This window comes from Leucoraja erinacea, chromosome 8 (assembly GCF_028641065.1).
Source record: "Leucoraja erinacea ecotype New England chromosome 8, Leri_hhj_1, whole genome shotgun sequence".
Taxonomy (NCBI): Eukaryota; Metazoa; Chordata; class Chondrichthyes; order Rajiformes; family Rajidae; genus Leucoraja; species Leucoraja erinaceus.
Window position 1 is genome coordinate 71,797,436 of NC_073384.1, and position 23,698 is coordinate 71,821,133.

The 23,698-nt window shown below is 41.9% G+C and overlaps 1 protein-coding gene across 3 annotated transcripts in view; it reads right to left on the reverse strand.

Moving 5' to 3' along the window:
* Positions 1–5,621: 5,621 nt before the first annotated feature.
* LOC129699844 (palmitoyltransferase ZDHHC14-like) overlaps positions 5,622–23,698 on the reverse strand; it is a 105,329-nt gene continuing 87,252 nt past the window's right edge. For 2 of the 3 annotated variants that reach the window (XM_055639974.1, XM_055639973.1), the window contains one exon: positions 5,622–6,781. In XM_055639974.1, coding sequence (XP_055495949.1) covers positions 6,425–6,781 — 357 coding nt within the window. In that variant the 3' untranslated portion in view covers positions 5,622–6,424. Of the gene's footprint in view, positions 6,782–21,896; positions 21,954–23,698 lie in introns of those variants that run through there. The other variant, XM_055639975.1, reaches the window with a different exon arrangement.

Below are 23,698 nucleotides of genomic sequence, written 5' to 3' on the forward strand. Positions count from 1 at the left end.
CCCATGCGGTCACAGAGAGAACGTACGAACTCTGAACAGACAGCACCCATAGTCAGGATCGAACCCAGGTCCCTGTTGCTGTAAGGCAGCAGCTCTACTGCTACACCACCTTAGATTAAGGTCAAACCTTCTGCTTTTATGTATAGAAATGTGAGACATGAGCTGTATGTATGTGAGACATGAGCTGTATGTATATGAGACGTGAGCTGATGGGACTTTGCCTTCGGACTGGGTCGCGACCAAGGCCAAAGGAAAACTGCAAGCCGTGCTTTGGACAGATCCGCCTGCATTGACTGGGGGGACCCACCAAGTTATTGTGCATGTTCATAAGTGATTGGATGAAGAATTAGGTCATTCGGCTGATGTTGTCTGCTCTGCCATTCAACCATGGCTGATCCATCTCTCCCTCCTAACCCCATTCTTCTGCCTTCTCCCCATAACTCCTGACACCCGTTCTAATCAAGAATCTATCGATCACTGCCTTAAAAATATATCCGTTGACCTGTCCTCCACAGCCTTCTGAGGCAATTAATTCCACAGATTCACCACCCTCTGATTAAATAAATTCCACCTCATGTAGATACTACGTCCACAATAAAACTTACATTGAATAATATTTTGCTTGTGTGGTCTCTGATTCTGAAACCAAATATTCACAGGCAAAACACCAAGAGTACGTGCTGCTTGTTGCATCACAACTGGTAAATATCAAGCACTATTACTCATGTGCGAATGTTATGTTGTTGCAACAGCAGAGACTTGGTTTAATAAGCGGAAGATTTGATGCTCAATATTTCCAGAGGTGCATTCTGGAAAAATAAGGATGGAAAAGGGATACCAGTTATAATTCCATAAAATAGTACTTACAGTGTGAATTCCCACCAGAGACTCATGATAATTTAAGCCATACCTGAATTAAATAGAGTATACAGCATTTTAATCATCCAGGGAAAAAGTTATGTTAGTCAACGATAGACTAGTGACCTAAGCTGTAACTGGTTTTGGTAAAGCACACGTGTATCAGTTTCTAAGCAGATACCAACAAGAGTTAAGACTGAATGACACCATGACTCAATGTGCTACTGTTCTCTTCTTATTTCTAGTTCTCCAGTGCTCTACTAGAGTAGATGACAAAGGTGATTGATGAGGGTAGGGTGGTGGAAGTTGTCCACGTGGATTTTAAGAAGGCATTTGATAAAGCAGGCTGATCTTGAATATTAAGATGCACAGGATTCACGGTGACTTAGTAGAATGGATTCAGAGCTGGCTTACTGATAGGAAACAGGGTTTGATGCAAGGACAATATTCAGGCTGGAGGTCTGTGACCAGGGGAGTTCCACAGGTGCTGGGGCTCTGCTGTTTGTGACATATATAAATGACTTGGATGTAAATGTAGGTGGGTTTGTGGCGCCTTCACGCCCACGTTGGTTTTGCATACAGCCCGTCACCGTTGGCAACTCGCCAGCAGCCTCACGAGAAGCAAGAGCTCAATAACAACTTCAATGTCAGACGCGCTAATTGGCCTCCAACGCTGCACACATGTTTTGGTCCGACACAATGCCGTCCGCCGACCTCTTCAGCAAGCATACGATGGCCCTTACCAAGTCATCCAGCGCCCACCCAAAAGTTTTGTAAGCTATCGGGACGGAGAAACTGACACCGTATCCGTCGAGCGGTTAAAGCCAGCATACTTCGAGAACCAACCGACCACCTCACCCACCGAAGTGACAAGACCCCAACACTTCCTGTCAAAGACCATATAACCATATAACAATTACAGCACAGAAACAGGCCATCTCGACCCTTCTAGTCCGTGCCGAACACATAATCTCCCCTAGTCCCATATACCTGCGCTCAGACCATAACTCTCCATTCCCTTCCCATCCATATAACTATCCAATTTATTTTTAAATGATAAAAACGAACCTGCCTCCACCACCTTCACTGGAAGCTCATTCCACACAGCTACCACTCTCTGAGTAAAGAAGTTCCCCCTCATGTTACCCCTAAACTTCAGTCCCTTAATTCTCATGTCATGTCCCCTTGTTTGAATCTTCCCTACTCTCAGTGGGAAAAGCTTTTCCACGTCAACTCTGTCTATCCCTCTCATCATTTTAAAAACCTCTATCAAGTCCCCCCTTAACCTTCTGCGCTCCAAAGAATAAAGCCCTAACTTGTTCAACCTTTCTCTGTAACTTAGAAAGGTTGAACAAGTTAGGGCTTTATTCTCACACTGACCTCCCACACTGCAGTACCAAACAAGATCAGGCCTCACTAGAAGGTCCAGCCACAAGAGCCAAATAACAACTTCAATGTCGGACGCACTAAATGGCCTCATCTGCATGCAGTTGATGGTTGGTGAGAATGTAGGTAAAAGGGGCTTCTGGAATAAACGTGACACAAGGTGACTGGCTCAGCTAAATGTCATTTGTTCTTTGCTTTCTGCCGTGGGATTCAGTAGATCTGACAGATTTGTTAGTAAGTTTGCAGTTGACACCAAGATGGCTGGGATCGTGGAATGTGAGGAAGGCTGTCAAAATATGCAGCGGGATATAGATCAGCTACAGAAGTGAGTGGAGAAATGGCAGATGGAGTTTAAACTGAGCAAATGTGAGGTGTTACATTTTGAAAGCTCAAATGTATACAATTAATGGCAAGGCAGAACAGCATTAATGTACTGAGGATCTTGATGTCTCAGTCCCTAACTCTCCGATACCAGCGACACAAGTAGATAGAATAGTAAACAAGGTATATGGCATACATGCGTTCATTGGTCAGGGCATCTATACATAACTAAAACTCTGATCTTGTATTCTTCCGGTTTGGTGGTCATTCTATTTGCACAAAAACGGTTTGCGATAGCGCTATGATTTTTCGCCAGTTCACTCACCGTTCTCCTATGCTGCGATTGCACCAGGTTTCGTTCTGATCGGTTGAATGTCGTAAAAGTTAGTTAGGTTTAAAAATCTTGAAAACCACGCATGTGCAGATCGATCTCTTCTCCTGCCTTCTCCAGATTGGTCTCTTCCCCTGTCACTCCCCGGGGCGTTCCGCCCCTTCCTACGCCATCGCGTCTTTAGTGGAGCTGAGGATGACCAGCGGAGTTTCCATCCGGACTTTCATAGGGTCCTGAAGCAGCCCAGCCCCAAGTAGCCCCGCCCCAAGCAGCAGCCCAGCGTCGGATAACAGGTGGTCTTGGCATCATGTTCAGCTCAGACATTATGGGTTGAAGGGCCTATTCATGAGCTGTGCTAGTCAATGTTCTAAGTACACAAGAGCAGTGTCATACAGCATGAGAACCGGGTATATTGGACTGTACTTCCCCACACTGACCAACATGCCCCATCTACACTAGTCCCACCTGCTTGCATTTGGCCCATATCCCTCTAAACCTACCCTAATAGAGAAGAAGAATTTTCATCTAATATTTGAAATATGGAAAATAATGATTAGCTGTTCAGAGCACAGACATTCTGGGAAGCAGATGTAGGCTTGAGTCAAGCGGAAACTGTTTTATGCAGGTTTGTAAATCTTTGGATGTGGAGAGCATTGAGAATACTAAGCGGGTCAGGCAGCATTACAGAAGAATAAACAGATGATTTCAAACTGTTATGGCTATTTCTTTTTCCACAGTTGCTGCCTAACTTGCTCTGCATTAACATTATTTGCATTTTTAATTTATCATTTCCAGCAGCTGGAGCTTTTTTCCCAAATCTATGGAATCCTGGGCGAGCTGTGGGTTGACAGTTGCTAAGTATATTCCAAGGCCACAATTGGTTTGCCGTGGTTTGGGTCAAATGGCCAAATGGTTTTGTTGGGGTCGAATATAGGCGAAATTTTACTCGTATAACTGAACTTGTATTAGAACGAGTGTCAAGGGTTATGGGGAGAAGGCAGGAAAATGGGATTAGGAGGCAGAGATCAGCCATGATTGAATGGCGGAGTAGACTCGATGGGCAAAATGGCATAATTCTACTCCTATAACTTGCGAAATGTAATATAAACATGCATGGAATGTAGATAAAAGGATTATGTGCAGGTAGCTAAGAGATGGTATTGGCATCATGTTTGGCGCAGAGTATGTGGACTAAGGGGCCTGTTCTTGTGCTGTACTGTTCTATATTCTGTCATTTTATTTCCTCCACTATCCATCACTTCCTATAAAATATCCCTTTGGCCTGCGTTGACACAATCATAAAACTTTATTTTTTTTATAAAACAAATGCAGTGTAAAGTGTCAACTCTAGATTCTTCCGCATACTCGCTAGTAACACGTTCATCTTTAAATTTGAAGTGAAAACCTGCAAGATGAAAAAAAGTACTTTCTTTGTACTACCTGTATTTGTTTTCCCAATATACTTTCAATTCTAGCGATGATGGTTGATGTGTGAACGACTTGACAGTAATTTCAGTAAAGATTTCAGATCACCTTGATAAAGGGAAACAATAAGGGCAAGAAGAAGAAAAATCCCAGAAATGCAATTAACATTTTTCTCACTCAGTAGTTGTTTCCAACTCAGTGAGTAAGCACGATGCAAGGATCTAATTCTGGCTATTGATATGGGAGCATGTTTCAGTTGGACATTTTTTGGGTAACAAGGTATAGCTTTTATCCTGCAGGTGACTTGAAATCTAGAGTAATAATAAACAATGAGGAAAGATCAGACACATAAAATATGCATAAATGTCGGAAGAAAAACCAACGCAGTGAGGTGTGAATGATTTTGTTTGGATTGGATGAGTCAAATACGGCTGGGCGAGTTAAGAAACCTTAAAGCAAATCCAAGGGATTCTGCATTTTATAAATAGAACCACAGAGTACAGGAGAAAAGACGTTATATTAAAAATAGAAACATAAATTGCTGGAAGTAGACAAGCAATATCTGCAGAAAGAACCAGAGTTCATGTTTCAAGTCAATAACCTGATCTTCTATTTCCAACATTGTCTTTAGTTCACATTTGCAGCTGATTGCTTTTCAAAGTTATAGCAAACCTATATAAATTATTCCTGCTGCCCTACATGGATTAATGTGTCATATTGTGAATACTGTTGTTTAGAAAACATGTTAAGGCCTTGTAAAAAGGGAAATGCACCAAAATGGCACATAGAATAACCGTGTCGTCCAGAAGAGCTGTCATTATTCTTTTTGGAGCATAGAACTAAGGAGATATTTTTGGAGCATACAACTAAGGAGATAAGGAACAAAGGAACTTAACATTATAAATGGTTTGGAGTAAACATGGCGAAAATGTTTTTATTTCAGAGGGACAGTAATTGGATTTTGACTTGCTTGCTAAAAATATTCAGGATAGATTACAAGCATTTCCTTTCACAGGCCAAATTATTATCTCTGTACTCCTTGAACAGGTAGTAGGAGCAGATTCAATGGGATTTGCCAGGCAAAGGAGAAAGAACAGGGAAGTAGGGTAAATTTGACAGCAGCTTCCAGGCGAATCACTATTGGTCAAATAAAGTGCTGCATGATTATATGGCTCTAACAAACAATGCAGATTTATATATTTTTTAAATGTAGGAGAAATTTGTGAGACAAAATTAGATAGGAATCTGGATTCCAGCTGAAAACAGGAATTTCATTACACACATTTGCAGGTACATCAACTTAAAGAATAAAAGTGTCATCAATTTATTAATAAATATCACCAATTTTAAATGGTGACATGGCACAACAAAGCTTCTTTTAAAACACTGTACATAAAAAAGAGATAAATGATAAGTCAATAGTGGCTCTTAATATTCGTGGTCTTTCAATCCCAAAAAATGATTAATTGAAGAATATTGTATTTAACTTGTCTGCTTTCCTTTGCCCTTGTTTGTATTCTTTGGAAAGCAAAATATTTTACACAGGTTCTTTAACACTTGTTTACAGTGTGACTTTAGTGATTTAAGATTACAGTTCAAACTGGCTTTGTTGGAACACCTTTATAATTACTTATTCTGAATCGCCCACACAAGAGATGAAATACTCATATTTTGATGATAAAGATGATTCATACATACGGTGTTAATTTCGTTCAGACCGAAAGGTCTGAATGACAATAAAGTTTCCAAGATTTAGTAATTGATTTACTCAGTGTTCTGTTTCAGCAGCCTGATACTTCATTGATCTTTCCGAATGATCGCAACTGTGCAACATCTTTAAAGTAGAGCACACTTAATGCTGTGTAACACTTATTCAGTATCTGAGTGCAGTTGTATTGTCTTCTGCTATGGCCCCATTGATAAGACGATCCATTGTGTTGCTTCTTTGTCTGAGTAACACAGGGTGGCGTTTCTTCTTCTGCCACATATTGTCTGTAATCAATATAGTGATCATCTTTTATTTCGAGTCTGTGCTGGAAATACAATACCATTTCCTGGTATGGTGCTTACAACAACAATTGGAATTTGGACAGTTAGAATGGGTCAAACCGAACTTAGCTTGACAAGGCCCCGAACTGAATCCTCGTGCATCGAATCCTGGATGACTGCGTTCAGGACGAGCATGGTGTGGCTCTGAGTGAGAGGAGTACCGAGGTTAAGCATTCCTGGAGGTGATGGAGCCTCCTCTGGCGTAAGAAAGTAGTGACCTTCAGATTGTTCCGTCAGTGGCATTGTATCTGTTAATATGGTTGCTGTTGCAAGATTTGAATTCGATGGGGGAGGTGTTGGATGCCCGAGTCCCAAGGTGGCACATGGAGGAGAAATTGTCATCTTCCCAGGTAGAGGAGGCTCTTCACAGGTTGGACTTGACTCATTCTGTAAAAGTGTTACAGCTGCTGCCTGAAAAACAAATGTAGTTCTCTTAATGCATTCAGCCTGGCTGCACTAAGGTACAAATGGATATAACAAATATAGAAGAAGCATATATGTGACATATTGTGACAGGTGGGTTGGGAAGGAAATGAGAGGAAAATGAGCAAATCTGCTGGGTATTGCATGCATGGCACGACTAACTTACAAAACATTCCTAAACCTTATGTAACAACTTCCCTTTATTCTGAAAATCTTGACAGCAACCACTAAAGTATTTGTACAGGCAGTCTTTCGGTTCCGTAAGGGTTCTATTCCTGAGAACTGTTTTTACGCTGATGTCCATGTTCTATAGTAACCCAGATCATATCATTGTACATACACTTGCTATAATTCTTTAATTTTATTGAATAATAAATCCTCATAATGAAACCACCCATAATTCAACTAATGGAATATTTCATTATACAGTCATTAATAAATACCATGAAACATGTTATGCCTATTGCAAGCGTGAAAATGTTTTTAAAAAGTATGGGGAAATAAATTAAGTTGCATTTCCATATCAGTCGTCAGAAATCCAGATTCCCTGTGTTAACTACTGTTGTTATTTTAATGGGACACTGCAAAACAGTCAACAACTAACTCCATGTCTTGCCCAAGAATCTGAACAACAGATATTTAAAGGGTTCTCATGCTTTACTTTAATAGGACCTGTTTTTTTTCCCCCAGCATTCTTTGCTTTGCTTAACTATTAATAGTTTTTTTGAAGCTGTTACAACTGCATGCATTTTTCACAATGGAAGCAGAGATTGCAATGCTATATAAACCTAAGAATTTCAATCTGAACTGGTTTAATTTGATGAGAAGAAGAAGAGACACATTCTGGATAATGATCATTTTGTGGTGAAGAGATCCAGAGGAATAAGGCACAGAGCAATAGAAATGAATGATGGTTCATGAACCTAGAAAAAGCAAATTAAGCATCAGGGCTTATGGCTAGAAGGAAAAACAATGTATTTTTTATTATATTGGGGCACTGGAGAAGGTACAGAATATGTGGAGCATATGATTTGAAGCAAAGACTGGACAGGCTGAGGGTTTTTTTTTCTGGAATACCAAGCTGGGAGGTGATTCAAGGCCTTTAATGTTATACATATTATAAACGAATTTGGTTGGGTAGATGTGGAGACATTTCCACTTGGAGAAAGACCAAGCTAAAGGCCATTCACATAAAACAACCATTTCAGGAAAACTAACAAAATTGGTTAAAATATAAAACATAATATCACCAAGTGTACATGCAGTGAATAGCTTGGGAACTGCAGATGCTGGTTTATACCAAAGATAGACACAAAATGCTGGAATAATGGGCCTGTCCCACTCAGGCGATTTTTTTCGGCGACTGTCATAGTCGTAGCAAGTCGCTGAAAAAAACGGTGACTGGACCCCCCTACGACAATATCTACAACCTACCACCTAGTCGAAGTCCAGCTACGGCAAACTACCGACAACCGGCGACCCATTAGGACGTCCACCTGCGACCACACCTACGTCCACCCGCGACAAGCTATGACAAGGTACGACCCTGTTGGCGACAACTGATGACAACTGAAGACAATTCAGTGGCCGGTACCTGTCACCGGTTGATGCAGGTGGTCGGCAATGGAATTCATCGAAGTCAGCACCTGCGACAACACCTACGTCAGGAGAAGTCAAGCTACGCTCATTGGCATCAAGCCCACTGTCGCCTAAAAGTTTTGAACATTTCAAAATCCAACGGCGATCAGAAAAACACTACGATTCTTTGGGCGACTGAGGAGACAATACGACCATACAGGCAACACCCCGGCGACCATATGGCGACAGCCTAGTCGCCTGTAATCGCCTAAATGGGACAGGGGCATTACTCAGCGGGATAGGCTGCATCTCTATGGAATGGGAGCTTTTCCGTGCCGAAACCCTTCTTTAGACTTCAGAGTCTGAAGAAGGGTCTCGACCAGAAACATCACCCATTGGACTGCAGGTTCTGTGTTCTATGTAATACTATCTAGTTTGTGCAGGACTAACTAGATGCAAGATTAAAATTAAGATCCAGATTTCATCCCAGGTAAATTGTGTGCCAAGGTCCTGTTGACACCAGGAAACCATGAAGGGCAATGCTTCTCAGATTACTTTGAATTTTCACTGTAGATCCTGCCTTGGGAGGCAGACTGATAGAATGGAAGTATTTCAGCTTGGAAGCCTGTAAATAAACATCAAAGCCTGTAAACCCTAGCCACTTTGGTATGTGTGCATTTCCAGTGAACTTAAACTATTATCAAAATATAATTGAAGGTAGACACAAAATGCTGGAGTAACTCAGCGGGGCAGGCAGCATTTCAGACTGAAGAAGGGTCTCGACCCTAAACGTCACCCATTCCTTTTCTCCAGGGATGCTGCCCGTCCTGCTGAGTTACTCCAACATTTTGAGTCTACCTTCAATTTAAACCAGCATCTGCAGTTCTTTCCCATCAAAATATTATCGCTGTCAGGAGACTTTCATTCAGCAGTAAGCTTATCCCTGTCCTGCCGTGTCTGTTTTACCCACCTGAAATGTGCCTCTGCATCACCTGAGAACTTTAGAGTCACAAGGCATAAACTGATTGCCTCTAGATTATTCCTAACTACAGTAGTTAATATACAAACATTGGCCAGTCAAAGCTGTAGTTTCTAATGAAAGAACTCACAGATGTATAAGGTATATCTAATTTGTTTGCTGGTTGAAGATCGGTGTATTAAATAAGAATAAAATAAAAAAGTAAACAGAGATCCCGCTGCTCCAATACTCTTCCTACTCCATCTATTGTGGTTCAGTGCAAGTTTGGTTCAGTCTCCCGTTTTATTCAACAAAACCCAAGCTGACAGATTAATCTTCACTCAGTCAAATCAGATTAATCTTCACTCAGTCAAATCTGCTTCGGTAACCACTTGTTTTGCATCAATAAGTCAGTCTTATCAGCGTGAGTCTTAAATGTTTTATGAATTTGTGAGACGCGCTGATGTGAACACAAGTATTGCATAACATTAGTAAGTATCAGAAGAGGGCGACATACACTGATTTAGTTTAGCTTTGAGATACAGCGTGGATACAGGCCCTTCGGCCCACCAACTGCACCGACCAGTGATCATCTGTACTCTAGTTCTATCCTATATACTAGGCGCAATTTACAGCATCCTTGGAGTGTGGGGGGGAAACCAGAGCACCCGGAGAAAACCCACAAGATCACGACAAATTCCAGACAGATAGCACCCGTAGTCAGGATCGAATCCAGGACTCTGGCGCTGTAAGGCAGCGCCAATGTGTAGAAACACATTTATTGCTTTCCCTGTGTCACCAGGTGACAATATGCTATATGTAGTAATTCCGGCATCACACTTTAAAAAGGATGTCAAGGCTTGAGAGAATGGCCTACGATTTACTACGATGATACCAGAGACGAGGAAATATAGTTGCCAAGATAAAATGAAGGGAAAAAAAATTGCACTCTGTGCAGCAAAGTAATTTAACCAAAGATCTGATAGAGATTTTGAAATTTATAGTTTTAACGATTAAAAAAGCAACTTTCCACAGGCAAATGGTTTAGTAATCAGAGGATATTACCACAAATAAGTTACCGTCAAGGTTACTGTGGATTATGTGGTGTCAGGGATGACGCCGGGGTTACTCCAACACTCACAGTAGAGTGAACTCACTTAATATGGTCTATTTATGGTGACAAGAAGGTCCAGGTGGGGGCACTGTCCTTCATTGTCAGTGCACATGTGAGGAGGTTCTGCCGATCTCAGGCCAATCCTGGCAGCTCAGTCCTGGCCTCGAAGGAGGTGCGACGATCTCAGGCTTGTACCTGCAGTTCACCCTTGCCTGGAGAGAAGATGCTGGCAGTCTCAGGCTTGTCTTAGCTACTCAGATTGGGCTTGACGAGGAGGCACTAGCGGTCTCAGGCTTATCCTGGACACTCAGTCTTTGCCTGGGGTGGGAGATTGCAACCTTCACGTGGTCCGCCCTGTTTTGACGAATGCAATCAACCTGGTGTGCACAATCAAATAAGATCAAATAGAACAAGTTGTCCTACAACTTTAGACTGTGCACGCCATACGCAGGAAGAAGTCTTTGCCTCTGTGCATGGGTACATTCCCTCATTGTCTGTGGGTAGGTAAGAGGCACTGGTGTCCTCATGCTTGTCCCTGCAGTTCATCCTTGCCTCGAGATGAGGTGTCGGTCTCAGGCTTATTCTTGGCGGCTTAGTACTTGCCTCTGTGCAGGCGCAGTCCCTCGTTGTCTGCGGGCAGATAAGATAGAGGCACTAGCAGTAGAGGGCTTGCCCCGGCCGCTCAGTCTTGGCCTCAGATGGGGCGCTGGGTATCTAGGACTCATCCCGGCAGCCCAGTCTTGACCATTAAGTGGTACCGATGGTCTTGGGTCTGTCGCAATGGCTCAGTTTTCCTCCAAACCTGCAATAGGGGAACATAGCTAGCAGGGAGGTGTCACACTTTCCCCCCCCTTCTCTCTCTTTCCCTCACTTTTCCATTCCAGCCCGGGTTTATCTTCAGATAGGCCAATCCAAAATCAGTTTATTGGACACAGATGTTACTTATTTGGCTGTGACCTCCGCTCCATGGTGCTAAGGTTCGGTCGCTCCTGGCCAGTCTGCCGGTGACGGGGATCAGGGTGGTAACCGAGACCAGGGGGCGCTGTTACAATTAGAAGGCGTACCATTAGCTCGTCGAAACATCCATTAAACTAATTTGGCAGGAAATGAAATATAAGCCAGTTATTAATTACCAGTATTCTGACTAACCAATCTCTGACAAATTATTTTTCACTGTGTATCACTGTCCCAGATAACAAAAGAGAAGGAGAGAGATTTACTTCCTGTCCAGAGATCATTTAGAAAAAAGGTATAGGAGGAGGCCATTCAGCCCTTCGAGCCAGCACCGCCATTCATTGTGTTCATGGCTGAACGTCTCCAATATAGAAACATAGAAAATAGGAGTCAGACTGGTTTTGTATGTATCAGTCACGATTAATGTCCAAATCCCCTGCGTAAAGGTGCGCATTAAATTAACTTGTCATCCCTTGAAGGTGTTGAATGCCTCCCAGGCAATGAAAGGTTTAATTTCTGTGCTTCTTTAATGTAGACAAATCTTTAACTCCGGCCTCAGAAAACAACACTTCTAATTTGAAAAACAATGTTCTTTAGTAAATACATACTCAGTACACACAATTTTTGATTCCAGTATAACATTCCAACATATTTTAGGCAAAGTCTGATCTAATTTAAATAGATCATGGTTGCACATCATTATTGAAATACTGGACACAATCCTGATTTGAAATCAGTCCTTTGATCTCAAATCAGTAGATCATAGAACTGCAAAAAATACAAGCAAAGTCTTAGCTATTATCCTTTGTCAGATTCGAAGTCTCCTAAGCCTGGGTGTTACCTTTGCTAGCAGAAAAATCTATTTTCTAAAGAGGAGTTCATCTAATTCTAAGGTTCCTTAACTTCTCCGGAAAACTTTCAGCATGACTTCCACCAATGCCCTGCATTTTTTAAAAGATATCCTAAAGTGTACATGCACACACACCCCATTTGCACAAAGTGCATCAAATGCAAGTCTTTGAAGAAATTTTATGGTCTCTTGGTCAAGTTTCAATCCATTTCTTGATCCATTATCTGCACTGTACACAAAGAACATAACTGGTAGGAAAGAACTGCAGATGCTGGTTTAAATCAAAGGTAGAAGAAGGGTCTCGACATAAAACGTCACCCATTCCTTCTCTCCAGAGATGCTCGAGTTACACCAGCATTTTGTATCTATGTACATAACTGGTTTGCTCCGATTCTTGATGGAGACAGAAATAAGATGATTTGTTTTCAGTTTGCTGACAATATGGTTGCTGTTGGAAAGAAAAGGGAATGGATCTAAGCAAATTAGGTCGCTTTTCCAATGAAGTTGAAGGAAAACATATTTGGCACCAAACTGTTGTAGCCCCTCATGTTTAGAGTTGGCCTATTTAGAGGTTGACTGGAACTAGGCACAATATTCACAGAAACATATTATCTTTTAACACTTAGTAAAGAGTAAAACGTTATATTGTAGGGCAATTAAAAAATAAAACACAGAAGTCTATTCAAACTTCCATTCCCTTGACAATATTTTTGTTTCTCGTTAAACGTTTAAGTTTTTAGACAGTGTGAAGGTTTATTCAAGAAAAGAAGAGGGTTTGAGAAATAGGAGGGGGTTGGAAGCAAGAGGCAGAGATGGAGGTATTGAGAATAGAGATTCAGGAGAAGAACTGAGGAAGTGAGAAAGGATGGGTACAGGAGAATAGACACCAGCAATAGTTTAAAAACACCGAAAATTAAAAATAAGGAAGCAAGTACAAGTAGTTCTGCTGTAATGCGAGTTTCCATAACACAGATTGGATATAACGCAAGTAATGAGGGAATATTATTTACATTTTATGGTCCTAATTAGTTATAATTCAATTTCAATCGAATGCTAGAGAACTATCTGAAGAAGGGTCTCTACCCGTAACGTCACCCATTCCTTCTCTCCAGAGATGCTGAATTACTCCAGCTTTTTGTGTCTATCTTCCATCTAAAGATACTTTGGAAATTGACAAGCAGAAAAAAAGCTGCCTTGGATTTAAACAATATGTGGTGAGGTCCGTTTCCCTGTAACCTCCCCACAGTAATTAGGCACCAATGTATTTTAAGAACGCTGCTGTTACTTCAAACACGTGTGGCCATTGAAGCTTACATCTCCATTGATGTTTGTACATTTATTAAACAATGTAACACATGGCCTTTAGTATTTTTAGTCTACAGTAACAGAAAAAAACTTTTTGCTATTGAAAAGACCTTTATTTTGAAAATCCAGTGGTCAAAATAGTTTTGTTGTTTGAGTCTGAAACTTTTAGCCACTAAACCCCTTTTCCCCATTGCCTTTATAAAGCAATTTCCCATAACATAGAGCTCCTTAAGAATGCAATTATCACATTATATCAGACCTACCTGTATACATAAACAGAACAAAAGAGATTTGTGTGATCGAGAGAAAGGAAAATATGAGAGAAAACAAATGCATTGGAGATAGGACTCAGAGAATGAAAGCCCTGTCCCACGGTTCGAGTTCATTCAAGAGTTCTCCCCGAGTTTGCCCCGATTCGAACTCGGAGATTTACGGTAATGGCCGCGCGTAAGTACTCGGGGCTCTCGTGGACATTTTTCAACATGTTGAAAAATCTTCACGAGTCTTCCCGAGCTTACCTGCCGTTAGCGAGTCTTCCCAAGTGCCTGCCGTTAGCGTTACGAGCCGTTAAGGGACGTCCCCGAGCTCCGACATACCCGCTACGTTCATTCTACGTGCTTATCGTGATTTGTTTTAAACTCGGGAGAGCACTTGAATGAACTCGTACAGTGGGACAGGGCCATGAGAGGCAGATAGTGAACTCAGATAAAAATGAAGGGAGTAAGAGCAAGTGAGTAACAAAGAATTTTGGGGACAGAGGGTGGGGACTGTGGACTTACAAGAGAATAATCCAGATAGTTGGGCAATTAAATACTTGGTTCAACACATGTCAAAAGTCACTTTGTGTAAGAAGGAACTGAAGATGCTGGTTTAAACCGAAGATAGACACAAAAAGCTGGAGTAACTCAGCGGGACAGGCAGCGTCTCTGGAGAGAAGGAATGGGTGACGTTTTGGGTCGAGACAAAGTCACTTTGTTAGGTTATCTTTCAAAATTTACGGTATAGTAAACTTGGAACAATCATTATTAAATATACATTGTTAATATAAAATGTGAGGAATGCTCTTAAAGCACAAAAGCAAAATGGCACTGTTCCTGATCACAGTAAAAGTTTCCTTCAAGGGCCTGTTCCACTTACGTGTCCTTGGCAGGCAATTTACGCGACCTTATGGTCGCGTTGAGCCGAGACGGTCGAGCGAAGGTCAGGGCGCGATTACATGCGTACGCACAGCCGTCTGGAGCGCGTAACGTCATTTGAAGATGGACACAAAGCTGGAGTAACTCAGCGGGACCGGCAGCATATCTGGAGAGAAGGAATGGGTGACGTTTCGTGTCGAGATTCTTCTTCAGTCTGAAAAGAAGGGTCTTGACCCAAAACGTCACCCATTCGTTCTCTCCAGATATGCTGCCGGTCCCGCTGAGTTACTCCAGCATTTTGTGTCTATCTTCACTTTTCTTGGCCCCGCTCTGGGAGTAGAAGTGGGGGCGGATCCGGACCGCAACGGCCGTGAGCCCCAGGCTGAGTTCGGTGATCGTTTGCCTGCATCGTTCACTACAAAAATTTCGGAGCCCCATGTAATGTCGCGCAAAACTACATAACCCTCCACGCATCTAAGTGAGACCGGCCCCGCGAAGCCATACGATGCCCGTATGCCTCAACGCGACCACGAAGTTGCGCAATTTGCGTGCCAAGAACACGTAAGTCGGACAGGCCCTTAAAGCACTGAAGTAACTGAAAATAATCTTGATCTACTGCGAGCCAAAATACACACACACAATGGGTCAAATGGCCATCTTCTGTGCTTTAACAATTTTATGATTAACTGACTAAATATTGAAAAATATGTACAAAAATGCTGGAGTAGCTCAGCGGGTGAGGCAGCATCTACGGAGCAAAGGAAATAGGCGATGTTTCGGGTCAAAACCCTTCTTCAGACTGATGTGAGGGAGGGGTGGGAAGAAGAAAGGAAGAGGAGGACCCAGTGGGCTGAGGGAGAGCCGAGAAGGGGAGGATAAAGTAGAGACTATCTGAAATTAGAGGTCAATGTTCATACCTCTGGGGTGCAAACTTCCTAAGCGAAATATGAGGTGCTGCTCCTGCAATTTACAGTGGTCCTCACTCTGGCCATGGAGGAGGCCCAGAACAGAAAGCTCCCTCAACCCACTGGCTCCTCTTCTTCCCGCCCCCCCCACCCTCACATCAATCTGAAGAAGGGGTTTGACCCAAAACGTTGCCTATTTCCTTCGCTCCATAGATGCTGCCTTACCCGCTGAATTTCTCCAGCATTTTTCTATATCTTTGATTTTCCAGCATCTGCAGTTCCTTCTTAAACATTTAAAAAACCCATGTCGCTTTGCCCTGAATTTGTACATATACATATAACAATTACAGGTAACAGCTCTCGACCCTTCTAAATCCGTGCCGAAACATAATCTCCCCTAGTGCCATATACCTGCGCTCAGACCATAACCCTCCATTCCCTTTATCCCATGCGATTTATTGCTATCCAAATACATGCATTTTTCATGCAAAGCTTTACGCTGTTAGAAATATGCATACATAGCCATGCAAATAATATTTGCTAATCATTTGAATTTTAGATGCAGATGCTCAGGCTAGAAAATACATGCAACTTTCATGCAAACGTTTACAGCTTGTTAAACACTGCATACATAGCCAAATTATTTGCTAATGATATTGATAGTTTTAGAAAATGCTCAGGAACAGTACAACATTATCCACAGGCTCAAAAGTAGCAGTTGAAAAAAACGAAGGGTGTGGTTTTCTCTTCAACTATTTTTTTTATAAAGAATGTTAACATTTTTTTCCATTCATTTTCATCACTTGGGAGTATTACTCCCTACCCAGAGTTTGGTTTTCACAAATAGCCGGTGCTCTCCCTAAGTTTCAATGATTGAAATGCAGCCTCAGCAGTGAACAGTGGTAGACACGAGGAACTGCAGATGCTGAAATCTTGAGCAAAAAAGAAAAGTGCTGAAGGAACTCAGCGGGTCAGGTAGCACCCTGGAGAGAAATTGACAGATCATGTTTCAGGTCGAAACCATCATTCCAACTGGAAAAGAAAGGCAGCAATGTGACAAGTGATAGGTGGATACAGGTGAGAGAGGGTGATTGTCACTTATTCCATCCAATTGTCAAAGTCTAGAGGTGAGGGGAAGAGGGGTCCAGGTCAGAAATGGGGTGATAAAATGGAAATCTGGGACGATGAGCAACGGAGCATGATAACGTGTGGTGGGAGATGGAAGGATAAATATGTGAACGCGGTGTTGACGGGGGGGAGCAGGGAAAAGAGAAGGGGTTTACATTAAATTGGAGAATTGGACAGGGCATGAGAACAGAACTCCAGGGCACAAAGAAGACATGGGTGCGGGTGCTGCTGCAGGGAAACCACATTTACTGAAAAAAGAGGGCAGCTCGAATATCCTAGACTGGACGAAGAAGAAATGGGGGAGGATGCAGCAGTAGAGAAACCACCTTTGCTGAAGAAATAGGACATCTCGAATGTCCTAGACTGGAATGCCTCATCTTGGGAGCAAACGTGGCAGAGAAAGTGAGAGTAAGGGGGTAAGCGTTCTTGCAAAAGGCAGTGCAAGGATGTATAGTTTCGAAAGCTGTGGAACTCAGTGGCTTTGCAGTAGATGTCAGTTGACAGTCTGTCTTGTGATGGCGACAGATATCAAGAAATTTCGATAGAGGTATCAGAAATTATTTGAGGGCATGGTGGGAGTTAGTAGTAAAACTGATGAAATCAACCAGATTTGCACATGTGCAGGTGCCAGCTACATAGCAATCGTCGATTATGGTAGAGAAAGCGTTGGGGAGTGGATCCAGGGTATATTTGAAACAAGGAATGTTCAATGTTACCATAGTCCATTCCCCTGGCTTGCTGCCTGGCTTGCTGAGCTTCTCCAGCATTTTGGGTTTTGCTCAATTAACTTTGACAGGCCGTGTGGCCACAATGGTTCAGTTATTTATTGAATAACTTTAAAATAGGGTCGTGAAGTGAGTCTTAATGCCCTGGCTAAGATCAGCAAATCAAACCTATTTTGGATTGCATTTGCTGCCTTCTTGGTCTCCCGCATTTAGCTACTGAATGGATAAATTTGGAGGGTAACTTTTTAACATCAATCCTCCAAAATATTGCCATTATCAGATACAACTACTAAGGTCCTTGCTCAATTTAAAATTGCAATGTTACATTATGTATATCTTAATAAGACTTGAAATAGGATTGTAAACACCTAGAAATGGCAAAAAATGTGCATATCAGTACATGACATATTGGATACTGCTATTTGCAGATAACTCATAACTTGGCAAAGTAGAATAATGAAAATAGTCATAGATTCCAGGGGAATGGGGTGGCAGATGGTACTCAATGAGAACAAGTGGGAGGGCTAATAAAGAGAATCATTATATTGCAAATGATGTGATTTCAGAAAGAAAGAATGTTAGGCATCTCTGCTCTTATATCCTATATATATGCATATTGTCCCATAAACCTAATTACTCTCATACTTGCCATATCAAATGTGTGTTTAGTTTAGTTCAGTTTAGTTTAGAAATAGTTTAGTTCTGGGAACGAGTCCTGACCCCGGCATTGGAACCTATTTGGATGTGGGACAGGTGCCACAATTTTATCCGCAATGCCAAAGGTCGCGAGTTTGCGCCTTGACCCCGGCAGAAGAAGTTGCGGGGCTGGGCTCTGGCTGTGAAGGGTCTCGGGATCTCTGTGCTTGCGGTGGGCCTGGTGGTCGACGTCCAATTGGTCCTGACGTCTCCGCTGACTGCACTGACCTGCAGCCATCGCCGTCGTGAAGACATACCATAGCGAACGATAGTACACTGCAAGGGAATAGCAGTGGTTTCAGGCATTATATTACAAGATAAAAGGTAGATGATGATTTTTATCTTTTGGAGTATAGCATCTTATACAATAAAACTGGTGCTTGTATTGAACTTACTAGGGATTTTTGTTTTAATACACAGAAATTCCAAAGTATATGTACCACAAACCCTGTAAAAAAGGGATTAATACAAAATAACATTTTCAGTGATTAAAATGTCAGATGATTATTTTTCCATTGTAAACTCGTCAAATGAATAATTCGTATATTTTCTGGGAAAGGAAACTTATATCACTGAAGTGCTCCCTCATTTTGTAGTTATATACCGTGGGAACTTTTTTAACTCAGTATAGTTATTATTCAAAGCTGTTTTGTCTGCCACTCGTCAAATGAAAATCACTTCAAATGAAAACCATTTTTCTGCTTTGTTTGTAAATGAATTACTGAATTGGTTTCCAGGGTGATAAATGTCTTCAAGCTTAAATTAGCAATAGTTAAAAAAAGGTCCACTTCATTTGGTGTTAGCATTGCTTGAAAATGTTATTGGTTTTTATTCATTTGCAGAAACCCAATGAAGAATATTGTGTGTTTAAATACGCCTCCAATGAAGGAATACGATTCACAAATGTATTTAATTTTAAAATCAAAATCAAAGTTTGAATGGATGAGAGATTAAATTGACTGCATTAACAAGGCAGAACAGTTAAAAAGGAAAAGACAGTGAAAGGTGCTCAAGTATGATTTGGTGCAAGAACAGGCTCTAAAAGGTACCCTTTGCTTTTTAAACATTCACAATCAACAAATGAGACTAGAGACAGGATCAAATGAAACGGGAAAGCAAATTAGGGCAGCTGGGTAATTTTACTGATTGTATGTCTCGTTGTCATCTTCCCCTCAGACACAAAAAGCTGGAGTAACTCAGTGGGACAGGCAGCATCTGTGGAGAGAAGGAATGGGTGACATTTCGAGTCGAGACTCTTCTTCAGATTGAGAGTCAGGGGAGAGGGAGACACGGAGATAAGGAAGGGTAAGGTGCTGAGAGGTCAAAGGGGACAAAGATCAAGGAAAATGTAGAATGGATCATTGGTAGCTGGGGAAGTTGACAAACAAGCATATAAAGATAAAATTTAATTAGGATGACAGTTAGAACGGTCGGAGAACTAGGATGGGGAGAGACGGAGAAAAGAGGGAAAGCAAGGGTTACTTGAAGTTAGAGAAATCAAAATTAATACTGCTGGGTTGTAAGCTGCCCAAGCGAAATATGAGGTGTTCCTCTAATTTGCATTGGGCTTCACTGTTGTGACAGTGGAGGAGCCCCAGTACAGTAAGGTCAGCGTGGGAATGGGAGCGGGAACAACCGCTAAAGTGTTTAGCAACCAGAAGATCATGTAGGTGTTGGTGGACTGAGCGGAGATGTTCAGCGAAACGATCGACGAGCCTGCCCTTGGACTCGCCGATATATAGGAGTCCATCGTTATGGTAGACTTAAAGCAGGATTACACCAGTGATGTGCGGTGTGGTCAATGGCTGGGGAGGCACTGGCTAGTATCAGTGGCCCGGCCCTCCCTGTATTGATCACCGCGTCTCCCCGGGGAGAGAGAGGGATGGACCTGGGGCTGTGTGTGTGAAGCACGGCGACTGGAGGGGCGTGAGCGTTGCCCCGGGACCGTGAGGGAACAACCCACCTCCCCTTCTCCATTCCCCCTCACACCCCCCTCCCTGTCTACCCCTTGCTTCCCCCTACACCCCTCTCTCCCCCCTCCAACCGGGGTAGATCTACCCGAGCTGAGAGTACATTACTCCAGCATGGGGCCCCCTCAGGCACGGGGCCCAATTGGGAGCTCTCAGCGGCCCAGAGCCTCCGAATCGGCAGCTACAAATCAACGAATCAACCTACCAGTCAGCGCCGCCAGTGGTGAAATCCAGTGCTGTGCCACCGCTGCTGAAGTTAGCTAACGTGGAGGGAGAGTGAGGCAGCGTCAATTACATGGGCTGAGCCTATGTAATTGACGCTCGCTCTCCCTCCACTGGGCTCAAGACACGCCCCCTCAGTGAGGCAGATGTGACCGCTGCCTCCCCTGGGGCTTTTTCATTGCAGTTTTATGACGAGACTAGCGAGCACAAATATAATATCTTTATACGTGAAATATATGAGTTCAACAGATAACTACCCTCTGACTAAAGATTTTAATATATTTCAAGGGTTCTATTTTGGTTGAGGCAATATAATCGTATTTTTCTCTCCTCTAATGGTGCTGGACCTACTGAGTATTTCCAGCATGATCTATTTTTATTTTGGATATCCATGTTTTAACTTTTTGTCTCCTATCGTGAACACGTACTAAAACAACTTGCAACAGTGGACATGAAATTACAATGTGATACATCCAATCATACATATGTGAAGTGTTATCTGCAGGAGGGATTTTGTGTCTATCTTTGGTGTAAACCAGAGGGCTGATCAGCGGATATTTTTAAGGCAGAGATAATTCTTGATTAGAACAGGTGTCAGGACTTATGGATGCGCTAGTGGAATTCTCTGCCACTGAAGGCAGTGGAGGCCAATTCACTGGATGTATGCAAGAGAGGGTTAGATATAGTTCTTAGATCTAACGGAATCAAGGGATATGGGGGAAAAGCAGGAACAGGGTACTGATTCCGGATGATCAGCCATGATCATATTCGAAGGGCCGAATGGCCTACTCCTGCACCTACTTTCCATGTTTACATGTTATGGGAATAACATAGGAAAACAGGATTAGGAAGCAGAGATCAGCCATGATTGAATGGCGGAGTAGACTGTACGGGTTTAATTCTACTCCAATAATTTATGAACGAGAAAATAACTGTTCATCAGAGTTTGCTTGATGATTGAACATTGCCTAAAATTCAAGGTATCAATGACTGAGATAAGTATAATCCTAGAAAAATATATAAACAACTGATTTCAACATTCATTGTGGGCTCCTGTCTTCAATTGTAAACACATACAAATCAAAAGGAGATCAAAGCACTGTACAATTATTGGATGTGAAATAATATCTCTCATTAACTGCTGTCTAAAGTGTAGAATATACTTTGCGGGATCAAGGAGTCCACACACAACTGACCTCAATGAATATGAAGAGAAAGTACTCCCAATAGTTGAACTCAGACCTGGCAAAAACTGATGGTACTTGTTGGGAGGCCAATCATCCCAACCCTGGACATCAACATGTAAATTCCTCAAAACAATAATCTAATCTCAGGTACACAAAAATGTTGGAGAAACTCAGCGGGTACAGCAGCATCTACGGAGCGAAGGAAATAGGCAACGTTTCGGGTCGAAACGTTGCCTATTTCCTTCATTCCATAGATGCTGCTGCACCCGCTGAGTTTCTCCAGCATTTTTGTGTACCTTCAATTTTCCAGCATCTGCAGTTCCTTCTTAAACACAATAATCTAATCTCCACACCTTGTGCTGGCTGCTTCATCAAATGACCTTCCTACCTTCATATGGTCAGAAGTGGGGACATTTGTTCACCTGTCTGTTCCTGCAGAGAGCAAGACCAAGACAACATTCAGGCACGGTTAGTAAGTGGCAGATCGTATTTATGCTGCAAAAGTGGCACTGGCCGAGTGCTCCACCATCAACACCCTGGGAGTCACCAGTGACCAGGAACTTCACTGCACCAAACATTTATAACATAGCTGCAGGAGCAGGTTGGAAATCCTACACGTGTGGCTCTCCTGCTCACATCCCAAAGCCCCTCCACCATACATAAGACACAATCCAGGAGTGTAAAGGAATATTTACCTCCGACAACTTTTAAGCAGCTCAACAACGTAGATGGCAGAGCTGCCTGGTTCACTGGTACCCCACCCACCACCCTAAATATTCATTCACTGCATCCATGGCAAACACTGGCTGGGTTGTGAATCAACTGCAGAATGCATTGCAGCTCCTCGTACAGGCTACACCAAAAGGATTCTACAAATTCCTAACCTCCAACCAAGGTTGGCAGGTAGACAAGATATTCTGCACCTGCAGATTCCCCTTCAAGTCATACATGGTCCTAATGGAAACTATTTGTTGCTTCTTCATCATCATGAGATTTAAATCCATCTCCAATACAACTGTGGAATTACCTTCACCAGAGGGATAGTCACCATTCAATATAGTAGCTCCCGTCCTCTTCTCAAAGGCAATTAGAAATGGGCAATGAATGCATGGTAGGTATTCACAGATCCTACAAAATTTGAGATTTCAGGAATAATTTTGAATAGTACATTGCAAATCAAAATTCCACCAAAACAATTTACAGCTATTCTAAACAAGGCTCTACATTTTTTATTGAAGAGCAATACATTTCAAAACACTTATGGGCGAAAAATGTGTTTTGGCATATAAAAAAAAACATTTTTGAGGAGCACACAGAAAGTGCGAAGAAAGAATTGTATTAATTTCCTTTGAAGATTCAATTTTCATCCCTCTGTTAACCCTTGGAGAGCAAATAAGTGTTTTCAGGTTGATTATAAAGCTTTTATGTCATGATGAAGAGCAATGTTTAGACAACAGAAGTAGAAATAAGAAACTGCAGATGTTGCATTACAAAAAAAGTGCTGGAGTAACTCAATGGGTCAGACAGCATCTCTGGAGAACATGGATTGGTGACATTTCAGGTTGGGACCCTCCTTCAGGTGGAAAAAGGGTCCTTGAAGGGTCCCTTGCGGCTTCTTGATGAAGGATCCCGACCCTAAAACATCACCTAATGTTTAGACCATGTTTTGTTTCAGTTGAAATTTGGGCTCATTGTCGTACAATGTATTAGCCAAAATAATTATTCCTGAATTCTCAACATTTGTCTCTTTGCAGAAAGAGGTCTGCTAGGAGTCTAATAACAACAATAACAAATGCTCTACCAACTCAAAGCTTAGATTTTACTATCAATTTAATCCTTGAGACTCTTTTAAATAATTGTAATTATTAACTAAATATTTTTTTTAATATTAATTTTAATACATTTATTATAGATTAAAATTCTTGCTTATGACCCTAGTCCATCATGTATATTATTTTATAACATGATAAAACCATTACCCAAAATGTGTCTCACAATGTGGAATCCCTAAAGTGTTAAGGAATAAAGAACTTTAAAGTCATCCCACAAAGCTAATCTAAGATAAAATAGATGAGAGTAAAGGTCATGCCAAACTAAAGATAATGATGATAAAAAAAACTAAAAATACACGTGGCATGAATATTAAATGGTTAAGAATGATCGGAGAAGAATAGTTC